This window comes from Gossypium raimondii, chromosome 1, assembly GCF_025698545.1.
Source record: "Gossypium raimondii isolate GPD5lz chromosome 1, ASM2569854v1, whole genome shotgun sequence".
Lineage (NCBI taxonomy): Eukaryota > Viridiplantae > Streptophyta > Magnoliopsida > Malvales > Malvaceae > Gossypium > Gossypium raimondii.
In genome coordinates, this window is record NC_068565.1 from 8,346,584 (window position 1) to 8,361,460 (window position 14,877).

The window sequence follows — 14,877 nt, forward strand, 5'->3', positions numbered from 1 at the left end:
CAGCACATGTCAAGCATCTTATGAAACTATGCACCACCATGTAGAGTGAAGGTCAAACGAGAGTGACATGAATCTACACTTGAACCTAGTGGTCTAATTACAATTTTTTACGTGGGCATGGCATGATGGCAACCCATCCTTGAATCTGGGTTGTATTTGTTTCTCTTTGTATCTCAACTAGTTGAAGATGTATTTTGATTATATGTTTGGAGGAATAAAAGGAAGTAAATTTGTATGTTTCTTCATGTGCAATAGTTTGAGAAATGTCTCATATTTGTTATATTAAATTATTTAAAAGTACATAAAATCAACATTAATGATTAAACATGCATTTAATTTCAAAATTTTCAATTTAACTATTCATCCATTTTAAAATTATAAATAAACTAGAAAATTGTAAAAATATTGAAAAGTATAAATGTTAGAGAATATTTTTGACATAATATCAAATTTAGTCCTCAATATTTACATCTTTTGTCATTTTATTTTTTAGTTAAATTTAACACTCAAAGTTTTAAAAAAGTGATTATTAACATTTAAAAAAAAGTCGAATTGTTTTTTTAATGAAAATACTAACTAAAATGTTATATTTTAAAACATGAAAGCTCATACGACAATCCACATATACTCCATGCTAATTTATTAAATTTTATGAACTTTTATATTTCTTCTTGAATTTTGAATTTTTATTTTTTGAATATTTTATGGTTTTAAAATTATTTGTTGAGAAGTAAATATGGACTGCCACACTAACATATTAAAGAATTTTTATTTAAAAAAAAGAAATTTAATTATTATTAAAAGGTTAATGAACAAATTTAACTAAAAATAATAATAATCAAATTCACAAATTATGCCAGTTTTTTTTTTTTTAATATTCTTAATTTAAACTTTTGCTGATTGTTTTTGTTTGGGGAACAAATTGAATGAAGAAAACCGGTAACACTCAATTTATTACATAACCTATACAAATGAGCTTAGTTTTGTCGATAATATTGTTGGTATGGTACAAATAGCTGGAGGACCCAAAACCAGTAAACTTCTCGAGGTCCCCTCTCCCACAAAAAAGAACCAATATAAATAATAAAAGAGGTGGCTCGCCCCACTGATTGCCACCATTAAGATTATGGAAAAAGAGAGAGGAAGAGTTTAGCCAATTCAAACAATAGTATGGTTTTTAATCTTTATCCTGTCTATGTTTTGATTTTAGTTAAGACTATCATTTGAATCAAAGATATGATGTGGTCTCAAAGTTAGATTCAAAATCTATTATACTAATCCTATTACCTATTTCCCTTCTCTGATTAAATACAAACAAAGCTGGTTTAGTTCATAAATAAGTTCATTTAAAGCTCATTTAAAGCTCATTTATTATTTCATTAGTATATATTAATAAAATTATTATAATTTGTATGATTATAATTATTAATATTTATATTTGACCATTTTACACATGTTCATTTAACTTAAACGAATAAATATAAAACACATAATTTTAATAAATAACCCCAAACAAACATTTTAAATAAATTTATAAGTAAACATTGATTTAAGTTTACATGAAAGAAAAGACAAATCTTAAATACAAGACATTGATATGATTGAACAATAAACACACTTCTCAGAAAAACGATTGAGCAATAAACATGAAATACATGCTGCCATCAAAATTTGAGCTAAGTTGCCCCCAACTGAGCTTTTGAAGCCCAAATAAAATATTCCAATTGAACAGGCCTGTCTGCCTGCCACCTACCTCCATTCCCAAACATTTTCCACCATTCTTCCCCCCACACCCATTTCTTCATTTTCTCTCTTCACAAACCCTTCTTCAAAGCCGGAATTTCTAACCTAACACTTCAATCTTTCCGGCCAAGATCAAAGTCGGCGGAGAATGGTGTCCCCTGAAAACTCCAATTATTGGTCTCACTTCGATTATGCTACCTTGATCGACGATATCCCTGTCCCTGATGATCCTTATGCCGGTTTTGCTTGGTCTACGCAGCCAATCGACGCCCCTTCTAATGTTGTCAGGTATCCTCCTGGGAAATCTCTGCCTTTTCTCCCTATTTTTTCTTATTCTCGATTAGGGTTTTGAGATTTATTTATTTGATTGTTTGGCCTTGTGGGATTATTTTAACCGTATGGGGATTTGATTTTGTTTTCATATGATTGGGTTTCATGGAAATTTTCTTAAAGTTTCGATTTTGCACCTGTTTTCTTGGAGAAGTTATGAGATTTTTGTGTGTGGGCAGTATATCTTTTTTAAGATTAAATTATGTAAAATGTTTGGGTTTTTATCTTAGATTCGTGAACTTAGTTCTTTTAAGGATTTTTATTGTTAGATTGTTATTTAAAAAGGTTATTAGTTTATTTTATTTTTTCTGAAAATCTAGTGCTGAGGATTGATAAATTTCATCTATGCTTCATCTTAGCCAACGGTTTAGATTCTCTGAACTAGACAAGGAGGCACTATGTTTCAAGTAGCTTGTTAAGTCTTGCATTTGCTCAAGACTGTGCTGTTTGTTTGTATGTTGTAATACTTGAAATCGCATTTATTGAATGCTCCTATGTTGAGAGATGTGATTTTGTGTCCATTTTTTATTCATGTTCTCATGTATCATACATTCTATCAACTGCATGGTCTGAAAGGATTTTGTGTTTTAAACCTTAAATACAATTTTTCATGTACCGGGTTTTGTGGTCAAACATCTCTTTGAAACCAAAGCAATGTTATTATTGGAATTTGGAAGTAGAATTGGTTGAGTAACCATGTTTTGTAAAAATCCTTACCCCCCCCCCCAAAAAAAAAAAAAAAAACAGAAGAGAAAAAAATCTGGAAACAAAATTTGTTGCAAACTGGAGCTGTTGAGGGCTGAGGTTGCTGTAGGCTTGTTCCTTTGCAGCATGTTACTGTGCAATAGCAGTGTTGATGTGCACTTCATTAGGCTTATTCTTTTTACTGAATATGGGATTTTATTCTGTGCTTCTCGAGTCTTTGAGATATTTATGGAATTGGAATTCTGATCCATTGGGAGGGTAGGAGTGTGTCTTGACTAACATTTTGGAATAGGTCAGTGGGAGCCTAATTGAGGTCTTTGTTCAATGGTCCTCACTCCCATGTGCTCCTGTGTTTTGTGCTTTGTCCACCACACCGAGAAACCTTGGTTCTGAAATGGCTTATAATGTAAGCAGATGTCGCCATTATTATCTTTATGTGTTTTGGGATTTTAATTTTGGCACATTTATAACTTTCATTCCAGTTTTAGATCTTCCAATTCTTTGTTTGTTTTCATTTAACCTTGGCTGAAATGTCATACTTCAATACTATTGGCAAGCTAGAGGGGGCACCCGGGGGGGGGGGGGGGTTGCGGATCTTGTACCTTTTGACTTGGATATTTTGCTGCGTTTCTTTCTCCTATCTTGTAATTTTTCTTTATTGTCGGTTATGATATGTTCCTAGTGTGGAAATTGATGGCTCATTTGGAGATTCAGACGGTCTAAAGGAATCTGGTTCAAAGAAGAGGTAATCTTCTGTTCTGTCTTTTCAAGCTCTTTATGATCTTCTAAAAAGAATTAAAATATATATCACCCGTTCCACTTCCTCACTTATTCCCTCATATCTGTGTTTTGGAAAAACATTTAATCAGTGGACACTTCTTTGGGGCTTAGAATATCTTTACTAAAGGAATAATATAAAAATATTCCAAACGTTTTAGGCCATGAGATATTGAGTAGACAAAAAGTAAAAATACATAGGGGCATTTGTGTAACCATGAAAAAGGGGCATTTACTTTTGAGGAGATACAGCATTTTCATTTATCTTAGCTTTTAACCTTCTGCGATACAATATAGTTCGTCAAGTATGCAGCAATTCATGTCCTTCTGTTATATTATTGACATAATTGACTCTGAATCTACAATTGTTTCAATTACAAAAGCAAACTGACCTGACACGAGTTTAATATCAGAGGAATCTCATCTCTTATTCCATTTCTGTTGCAGGGTTAGATCCGAATCATGCAATGCATCTAGCTCCAAAGCATGTAGGGAGAAGTTGCGTAGAGATAGGCTAAATGACAAGTACTTGCATCTCTCTTCTTTTTCCTTTTCTTTGCTTTGCTTTTTTCCCCTTCCAAGCGTCAATGTTTCAAAATTGCGTAATAACAGGTTTATGGAGTTGGGTTCTATTTTGGAACCTGGAAGGCCTCCCAAAACTGATAAGTCTGCTATTTTGATTGATGCTGTCCGAATGGTGACCCAGTTACGAGGTGAAGCCCAGAAATTGAAGGATTCAAATACTAGTCTACAGGAAAGGATTAAAGAGTTGAAGGTGAGGCTGCTTTAAGTGTCTTTTTTGCATAAAAGAAAGTCGGAATCTTTAGCATGCAATTTTATATTTGGAAACTGCTGGTGTTGTTAAAATAATTAAAGAAGTATCAATTATATCCACTGCATCATATTAAACTGGACTTTCTCTTTTTAGTCTGAAAAGAATGAGCTTCGTGACGAAAAGCAAAGGCTGAAGGCAGAGAAAGAAAGGCTGGAGCAGCAACTCAAAGCAATGAATGCACAACCTAGCTTCATGCCGCCCGCACCACCAGCAATCCCTGCTGCATTTGCTGCGGCTCCGGGTCAAGCTCCTGGGAACAAGTTGGTACCTCTCATTGGCTATCCTGGAGTTGCAATGTGGCAGTTCATGCCGCCTGCAGCAGTGGATACTTCACAGGACCATGTCCTCCGCCCTCCGGTTGCCTAAGTTGGCAACCAACAATGATTGGGGTTGCATTTTGATGCAAACAAGGGTATAAGTTAATGTTCTGGGCTGTTTAGATTTCGCTGAAGTTTTTCTAACTGGCTTTGTTGGGTGACTGTCATTGTACTCCTACGATTTGGTGCTGGTAATCACATGTAAATTTCTAATAAGTTAATCTGGCAACCTTTGTTTCTCTGTGTTCTAGGTTAAGGCTAGGTACTCATGTCTGCAAAACAATTTGTTTTGTGCTCAATTTTTATAATTGATTTTACTTTGCTTCTATTAAGAGCATATTAATATCTAATTTAACAACAGTCAATTTTTTTGTTTTACAAATATTAATTCTTATTTATTAATACCCATCTTTTTAATAAAAGAGTTAAATAGGGAAATAAATAAACAAAAAAAATGTTAATATTTAATGCAAATTTTATGTTAATAATTAAAAACTTAATTATTATTCAGGAAATAAATAAAAAAAAGACCTAATTAATATTTTAATTAAAGATACCGTTTATTACTATTATTATTTTCAGTTCTGAAATCCCACTTCTTGATAATGTTTGATTTTCCTTTTTCTTGTAAGGCTGCAAAATGCCCATCATACCTTATCTTTTTACACATCTTTCAACTACCTCTGCTCAAAGTATCAAAATTCAATACACCTACAGATATGGCATCCAATTTTCTCAAACTTCATCTTCAAACCTCTAAAACCCAGATACCATTCTCTCCCACGCACCCAAACTATCATTCCCATCTCTCTTTCATCAACCCAAATGCCTCCTACAACCACAAGTTCCCCACTCTAACACTACATGCATCACTTATTTCCCCTTCTACACCTCCCTCATCCAGAGAAGAAGCCATTCTCCAAGCCAAAACATGCCTTTCCACCTGCTTGGAGAAGCCTCTCAACAATCCCAAGCTAGTAGGCAAGCTCAAGAAGCTAAAACAACCCAGGTTTCAAGTTGAAATCCCACTCGTTGATGATTCTCCATCATCTCTAGCTCAACTAGCTCTAGACATCTTTAAAGATATGTCACTCAAAAGGAAAGGTTCTTTAGTTGAGATTTTAGTTCTTTGGCCTGACGTTCGTTTAAAAGAAGCTGGAATTCAAGCTTTTGAATCATCCTCCTCGTTGAGCCATATTGAACATATTGACTTACCTTCAGTTAGCAAAAATAATAGAATTTTTAGTCCTTCAGATGTAGCTGTCTTTTTGGCCCCTGAGCCATCGCAGCTTGCTCTTATCAAAGCAATAGCTGACAGCTTGTATCCAAAGCCATTGGTGATTTTCAATCCTAAATGGGGTTCTGAGGAAGAGAATGACTTTGGTGATTTGAAAGGATTTGTAGGATCTTTTGAAGTGATCTATTCATTTATGGGCTTAGAAGTCAGGGGTGTTTTGAGTAAAAGGAAAGGAATGGTTTTCAAGTGTGTGACAGATGGGGTTTTGAGTGGAGAGCAATGGTCAGTCCTCGTTGAAGAAGATGGTGAATTGAAGGTAGTTTCAAGGTTCAAATCAAGACCAGGCATTGAGGAAGTTGAGAATGTGTTGTATAATTTGATGGCTATTAATTCTCCCATTACAAAATCTGCCAAGTTCTTGAGGGATTTGGTCTCTAATGTTACAGGAAAAAAGTAAGTTTAGTTGAAAATTTTCCAAGTTTTACAGGGCTTATCTATTGAGCTTTCCCATGAATGAGTAGCTTGCTGTCTACTTACTACTACTAGTTTTATTGAATATGTGCTTCTCTGATTTTGATTTTCTCATATACTTTTTCTACATTCATTGAGATTAATTATTTCTTTTGTGTGTATTTTGGTATAAGAATTTTCCTATCCCTTCAATTCCCTGGATATGGAGGTTTGCTGTCAGAAATGGACATAGGGAGTAGAAATATGAAAAGAATGGTGTCATTGGCAAAGTGGACAATGAGAATATTTTTTCAATTTGATTAACAAATTTATTTCAGTTTTTTGGTGAATAAAAAAGGATTTGGAATATTGACAATAAAGTCGTTGCTAAATATCAATTAAAAATTGCAGATCTCCAATGCTGACATACATATATATAGTGAAATGGACATATCAAGCAGGTAAACTTGCCTTGTAGCTCAAAAAGGCAGCAACCTGTTATACTAGTTGGTGTTCGATGGTTGAATCCTTCAACTTGATGTTATAGCTCACCACCCACTTATGAATATCCAAAATGCAGCTTTGCTTATTCAATTGATAATTAATAATTCAGTATTGACTTACATTACAGGTTTTGTGGTTCCCATGTAAAATCACAAACCTCAGCCTTTCTTATTATGATTTTTCTTTTATTAATAAATATCACAGTTTTCATTATCTAATTTCATGTTTAGTTGGTTAATACCAGGTATATTTGCAAGCTTTAATATTTTATCTTAATACAGTATGAAATTAGAGAAAAAGAGAGATCATCATAAGGGAAGAACAGTTTGAGAAAAAAAATATAAAAAGAGCAGAAGCCTGTTGGTGTTATGATTTTCAGAATCTGTATTGTAAGGCCTTGAATTTGCAAAGAACTCTCTCCCACTTATCTTCTTTCTCATATACAAACATGTATATTTTTATCATCATTATCGTCACTCACTATATACTCTCAAAATGTCTTTGTTAAGAAGCTCTAATATGACATCCCTTTATGAACTTATCCGAGAAATCGATGTACTTAGCCCACAAAGGTCGGAGTTGAGGGAAGGCTATGTCGAGCCAAGGCTTTGCTCTGCCATTAAAATGGATGACCCCAGCTGTCTCAGCATCAGCTAATGTTGTATTATCTTGGTACCCCAATCCCAACATGTGCCAAAATGGATCAATCACATGAACATGCCCATAGAATGCTATTAAACCAGGGGGTAACGTTCCTAGTTGCCACAAACTGAGGTCTGATTTGAAATTCTGCAGGTACCATTGAAATTAATCCCCATATTTATCTGATATATACTAAAATCAAAGTGTATATATGTATGTATATTACCTCTTCAAGCCAGTGATAGTATGTGAGGCTAATATTTGTCTTCCTCCAGGCCTCGAGATCGAAAATGTTCATGCCATATGCCCATGCACATTCGTTAGGGTCAAAATTCTTTGCGATCAAAGGATGGGTGAAGTTGAGATAGCTTTTGAACCGCTTCGACATGACGAACGAGTCTTCACCCCTACATGTCTCCACTGCTCCATTAACTTTTCCATTCATATCGATGTCCCACAGAGGTGAAAGATCGGTTTGAATCACGATGTCATCGTCTAGGAAGACTACCTTGTTAAGGCTCGGAAACAACTGCAAAGAAAACGGAGCTGAGTAACGGCCATTTACTACTTGTCACTATATCTTCCCTTTCCATCTACTTAAACTAACAAAAGTAGTTCATTTATTACCTCTGGTAAATGTATCCGAATGTGATTCATCAAGGAGTTGTACTTAGGACTGAGTGCTTGTAGTTTCGCGGCGATAACTTGAGGCTTCTCAGTGTTATTCGCTACGATTGCAGATGATCCCCCTCTGAACTGTGACCTTACTCTTTGATCTTTTTCCATTGCTTCCAAAACAGGAACCTTCCCTTTTGAAAGCCAATCGAATTGATGCAAAGCCTTGACCTCAATTATAGCAGGGTCTAAAGGATGCAATGAGAACCAGGCCTGCATAGGGGAGTAAGTTTTCCTATCTGTTATAATGTGGAGCACGAATTTTTCGGGGCGTAACGCGTTTTTAACAAGGGATGCCGCGACGACCGAGGCTGCAAGCACATTATCTGAGGCAAGGACAAAGTGGAAGTAAGAGTTATCGACAAGGGCCGGGACGAGTTCGGCTGAAGGGAGTTGGAGGCGAGCGGCTGCATTGTTGGAGTGTTCATTGGCTAGCTTTAGTGCTAAGCAATGAAGCTGTTTCGGTATGCTGCTCGATGCTACATGGCGATACAAATATTCTTGGATTTTGGCTGTTCTGGTTCTTTGTTCAAGTAGAACTATCTGAAAAACAAATGCCAAATTTGTACATTAGCTCCAATGATATCTTCGTTAATTAACTACAACATATGCATTCAAGTGAATAATACCATTTCTCTAAGCCTTAGAGCAAAGGCTTTTGCATCTGATCTGCTTTGTTTCATTTCAGACATAAACTCTTGTAATGTCTGAGGAACATCAGTTTTTCCTAGTACTTCATCTTTGCTTACTGGTTCTTCTAGGATTCGGTATATCACCTCTGGGACCTATTGCAATAAACCTCAACCTCATTACTTAAGCAAAGAACGACAATAAGAATAACAATTATTCGAAAAGAAAAGCAAATATTTTAATGAAAATAAGTTGTTAATAACTAGAATGAGAGTAGGAATTTACATTTGATTCTATCCTTCTTCCCAAGATCCTTGGTCCTATTCTTTTTCCCAAGCAACCTACCATAAACAAATAAAAAATCAGTAATTAATTAAAAAAAAACCAAATATCTTGTCATTATTATTGCTTTACTATACTTGTATGAAGTATTTATGTATTTGTTTTTTCTTGCTAATTAGGATTAGGTGGCGAAAACAAAACTGTTAATTAACCGACCATCTACAGGAAGAAATAATATCTAAAGTACTTTCACATGCTTAATGGTGATCTATAGGAAGTGAGCATAGGCATGCATACATACATTGATATATAATATATATATATATATATCATACACAAAGATATCCTAAATAAATATGATGGCAAATCAAGGGCACTAATTTTTTAAATGCAGCTATATCACTTTGTATATTGTCAACTAAGATTCTCCATCTACATCTCTCAATTTTTTTTTCTTTCTCTCTCTCTCTGGCTATGGATAATCATAGAAATCACAATGCCGGCTTCCGCATTTTCGAAGCACATCAGATAACAAATTTTATGTTAAAAAACTCATACATAGGAGTTGCTTTAAAAGAATATTGTTTTCAAGTTTAGTGATATATTGTACATATATATATATATATTTAAGTAAAAAATTCATGTTACTAATAACATTATCCTATATGAAAATTTTTCCAGGTTTTTTTTGTTTATTTATCTGATATCTGCAACATTGGAACTTGAATTTTAATGGAAGACAAGGGAAAGCTTACCAATGGTGGAACACTTGGGATGATCTCCATCAATGCTATCAATAGTTGACAAAACAAAGACAAAGCGGAGAAGGAATGTGAAGAAGAGAAGTGAGTAGAAAAGCATCCGATAAGAAACCTTTCTGGAACCAACCTTCACTTTGATGAATTCTCTAACACCTTTCCCTGGAAGTACTGTTACATGTCTCAAACTTGGCGAGATATGAAGCTGCATGGTTTAATATCTTGTGTTAAAAAAAAAAAACCCAAAGAACCAAAACACCAAACAAAAAGAAGCCTGTGGGATGATCCTCTAACAGTTGATTAGGGAAATGGTATGGAGACGGAGGTGAAGAAGGAGGAGGGATGAAAAGAGGCAAGTAAGGAAATGGTGTAAAAAAAGGAAGCATTTGAAAGGGGTGTGTTTTAAATTGTAGCTGTCAGTTACCTAACCTTGCTTAACATAGAGGCTAAATATATAATATACACAAAGCCATGGGAGTAGTAAGTTTAAGAAGAAGGGGGGGTTGTTAAAAGAGAAAAAGACATGGGACTTTGTTCTTGTTGAAGTTTGGAGGTTTGGCTTGGTTTTCAAGCAGGGGAGTTGAGAGATCATCAAAAATAGAAACTTCAAAGAAAAAAAATTAAAAGAAAAAAAAAATTTCTTTTGTTTGGTGTTACTTAGCTTTGCCTGCACATGAAGGTTTACGTTATTACTGGTTACATCCATAAATAAATGGTCAATTTCTACTATTAGTCCCTGTTTTATTAGTAAGATATGAATTTAGTTCTTGTATTATAATTTGATGATTTTAATTCTTACACTTTTCGAATTTTAAAATTTTAGTAATAACACGGTTAAATTCGTTATGCCAAATTATCCTATTAGTCCCCTACTATGTGTAAGTTATGGATTTAGTTTGTATTCTCCATTTTGACCATTTTAATTTTTACACTTTTTGAATTTTGAAATTTCATTCATTTCTCAAACGGTGGTCATTGAATTAATTAACTAAAATAGTGTGACTTTTTGGGTATTTTGTGGAAATAACAACTTCACATGGCATTACATATGTGATCATATGTTTTCGATATAAAGATTCTAAAAATAGCATAATTTAACTTAATGAATTAATTGCTACTGTTTGGGTCAATATTAAATTTTCAAATTTTGAAAAAGTGTAATAACTAAAAATAATGAAATTAAGTATAAAACTAAATTCACAGCGGATAATAATAAAATTTGACCTAAATAAATCAAAATACATTAGATTATTCTATTTTAGGTGAATAATGTGCAGGGCATGGCATCATTGCTCTTTCTACGCCAATTGGGAAATAGAGTTGCTCATTATCAGGCTAATATAAATTTAAGAAGAGATAATTTATTAATGTTTGATATGATTGTTAATATTCAATAAAGAGTTATGATATTTTGATAAAATTTTAGATTAATTTTATATTTTAAAACTTAAAATTAAAATTATTTTATTTTCTGATTTAGTTTGTTCATTTTGTCAAAATAATTTAATCAAAATGCGAACCTTGACGGAAAATACTGTTAATGTTAATAATTAAAATAAAATTAATCAACTTAAATTTAAAATTTAAGATGCAATGATTAAATTTCAAATTTGACCAAACGTACAAGGATTGACAACATATTTAAGCTTTCTTTTTTTTGACAGTACAGAATTTCTGAAAGGAAAATGACATTCTCTAACACCTGGGGGTATGAATCAAAGGGAGTTTGGTTGTTGGAATGAAAACTCAGCAACATCTACTTCATTTTTTTTTTATTTTTTTGTAGATTAAAACATTCACTGGCCAAAATCTTGACTGAGTTTTAGTTTAGTCAGGATTTCAATGTTTTAATAGTTTGGTATTTAATGTATTTTAGGAGATAAAAATAGTAAGATTTTCAAAATGAATTGGCTTGAAGGTGTGTATATTATTAATTATGGAAATGTGAGAATTAATTAAGTGAAGTTTACTAATTAGTATGGTATTAACTTAAGATAATGAGGTGATGATAGGAAAACGTTGTTTCCTTGTAACAAAACTTTGTTATTATGATGCATGAAAACTATAACATCACCTAATATCATAAGAAGAATGCTATAAATTTACATCAGCTGGTCAAACACCACCTATTTATCTTGTAAAACATTCATAGGATTTCACCACACTTTCAACTTTTATTCAACTTGTGTAGGCAGAATTTCATGAGGAAGGAAAGAAAGTTAATTATTTAATTATAAATATGAATTTAGAGTTATTATAAATATCAAACTTATTTTATTTACTTATAAATATATAAAGAATTTAAGAATATATGATTTTTTTTATTTAAATCAACTCACGAAATAAATTTAAGCACAAATCATTCTCTAATTTGGATCACTCTGTAAAACAAAATATAAAAGAGTTACACTTATGTTAAAAGATAATACAAATATATCATCCTTCTTTTCCTTCCTTTTATCATTATCCTTTCTTATGAATTTATGAAATGGTAAAATGTACACTGCTACTTTTGAATCATATAACTCTGTGTGTTTGTCAATGTTATATTATTTTATGAAAACTATCACACGATAATAAGTTTTTGGATGGATTTTAATATCTTTTTATATTATTTTCATGTAATTTAATATTTTGATTATTTTTCTCATTATGATGGGTTCTAATTAATCACATTCAAACAAATTTAAATTATACCATAATAGAATTACTAAATATTTTACTTATATTTTTTCATTTTTAAATTTATTATAACTTAATAATTTAAATCTAATAACACCAACATTTATCTAGTTATAATGTTTATAAACATGGAATAATTACTACAATTTAATACATTAACAACATATACATATTTCAATATGTAACATGAAAAATTTTATATAAATATTTAGATGGAGAATAATTTTCTATTGCTATTTCTGTAATGGAATAAGATAAAAAAAAAGATGTTGAATCAAGAAAGAAAATGTTGCAAAGAGGAACTCTAATTCTTGTTTGTATCCATGATACATGATTTTATAGACCCAGTAAAAATATTAATTGTTGTTAACTAATTGCCAATAACAATTGTAAAGTAATTTATTAAGACTAATTGTACTCAATTCATAAATTAATTGTCAACAAACCTTTAATAGCTATTAAGCTCTATTATTTCCTTTTGCACTGCCGGAGTGTAGTAGAGACCCAAGGGGGTCGTGCCTCCTCCTAAAATGGTAAATTTTTAAATTAGGCCTTTTATAATTTATAAAATGTTAAATTAGTAATAGTAAAATTACATTTTAACCCCCCAAATGATAAAAATTTGAATTAACCCTTTAAAAATTATAAAAATATATGCTATTAAAATGATGAAATTGTATTTTTACTATCGTAAAAATATGCAATTTAATTCCCGCCCCTCCAAAAAAAATCTCTGGCTCCACCACTATCCTTTTGGTCCTTAAGATACTACTCATTTTGCTTTAGCTAAATCAGTGACAGAATACACCCTAAGCTTCTTCCTAAAATAAGTAAACAATCCAACTGTTAAAGGTTTTGTTAAGATGCCTACTACTTGCTCAATTGTAGGATTATGATTGACTTCCAGTTTATTATCAGCAACATGTTCTCTAACAAAGTGCATTTGGAGCTCTACATATTTTCATTTGGTCTGCAACATAGTTGTCGAAACCGTTTTTTTGAAAACAAAAATTTAGTTGTCGACTTTTAAAAATAAAACTGGAGTCGCCACCGATTCTTTATTAAGGTGTGACCGGCCCACCTCAAAATTATTTTGGTCTGCGAATTTTGAAAATAGGTTCGGGAGTCAGTTACGCACGAGGAAGGGTTAGCACCCTCGTAACGCCCAAAAATTGGTACCAAATTGACTATTTAATATCTTAGTGTCGAAAGTTAAAAAAAGATTTTAAAATAAGCTTGAATGATGAAATTTGCAAAAGGATAATCAATTGTTCAAGTCATGTAAAGAAATCGAGTCCCAATACGTTAGGGTACAATTCCTCATAATCTCCAAACTTGAATATCACTTTTATTTTATACGAAAAATCTTCATTTCGAGAAAGTAACATGCCACACCCAATACGTTAGGGCACAACAAGTTAAGTTCCCGAAAATGATTTTTATGCATTTTGAATAAAATAAAATAAAAATATTATCGGTCATTTAGGATTGACAAAGAAAATCAGAACCCAATACGTTAGGGCTCAATTTCCCTCGAGAATCCCAAACTTCCAATAATGCTTTTATTCAAAAACCTTTAAATAAAATAATAACTTTGATGAATGATTAAAACCAAAGTATATTTTCAAAAGAGTATGTTAAAAGGTTAATATGTAATATGATACGAATCCTCTAATTTACGGCATAAATAAATATTTGCAAATATATACATACAAATACACTATTCAAGTAACTTGCAAATATGTGTACACATATATTTAATATGCCTATACAAGGATAAAAAAATGGAATGGAGTGTATCAATCAAAACTAATAAAACACATGCATATATATATGTGAAAATAAAAATGTACAAAAGAAAAAGGTATATTTGTGTAGATATTTACAAAAATAAAGACGTAAGTGAATCATGCAAATTTATATTCACATATATTTAAATACACATATATGTATAACATATATAATAAAAATATTTATAATGATTTTTGGAAACGGATGCGCGAATATGTTAAACATGCACATGTTATAAAACGCCTATGTATATATATAAAGTATATAGTATATATAGAAAAGGACAGTAAAATAAAAAAATATAAAATAAGTATGTGTGCGTAAAATATGCAACTTTATAAAAACTTAAAATATACATATTGAAAATGTGTACATATATTATATATATATGAAAATATGCGTGTATGCATAATAAGTACAGTAGTATTAATGATAGCAAACAATGTAATATAATGACAATAAAAACAAATAATTACACAAAATAAAAAACAATCTTAAAAAACGGATTAAATCGATCAA

General features: G+C 32.0%; 3 protein-coding genes across 3 annotated transcripts; 2 read left to right on the forward strand and 1 right to left on the reverse strand.

Moving 5' to 3' along the window:
- Positions 1–1,676: 1,676 nt before the first annotated feature.
- On the forward strand, positions 1,677–5,033 carry LOC105780171 (transcription factor ILR3). The gene is made up of 5 exons (XM_012604345.2): positions 1,677–2,031; positions 3,461–3,523; positions 4,003–4,080; positions 4,168–4,330; positions 4,484–5,033. Exons 1-5 carry the CDS (start codon positions 1,892–1,894, stop codon positions 4,754–4,756), a joined length of 717 nt encoding a protein of 238 aa, XP_012459799.1. The 5' UTR covers positions 1,677–1,891; the 3' UTR covers positions 4,757–5,033.
- A 287-nt stretch (positions 5,034–5,320) lies between these two features.
- LOC105780163 (uncharacterized) lies at positions 5,321–6,576 on the forward strand. Its single transcript, XM_012604333.2, has one exon. It carries the CDS (start codon positions 5,427–5,429, stop codon positions 6,399–6,401), a length of 975 nt encoding a protein of 324 aa, XP_012459787.1. The 5' UTR covers positions 5,321–5,426; the 3' UTR covers positions 6,402–6,576.
- A 661-nt stretch (positions 6,577–7,237) lies between these two features.
- On the reverse strand, positions 7,238–10,284 carry LOC105780156 (probable galacturonosyltransferase 12). Its single transcript, XM_012604321.2, has 6 exons — positions 9,883–10,284; positions 9,131–9,186; positions 8,845–9,000; positions 8,168–8,758; positions 7,767–8,069; positions 7,238–7,687 (listed from the first exon to the last, which is right to left on the reverse strand). The coding sequence occupies exons 1-6, from the start codon at positions 10,094–10,096 to the stop codon at positions 7,403–7,405; spliced, it is 1,605 nt and encodes a 534-aa protein (XP_012459775.1). The 5' UTR covers positions 10,097–10,284; the 3' UTR covers positions 7,238–7,402.
- Positions 10,285–14,877: the final 4,593 nt, after the last annotated feature.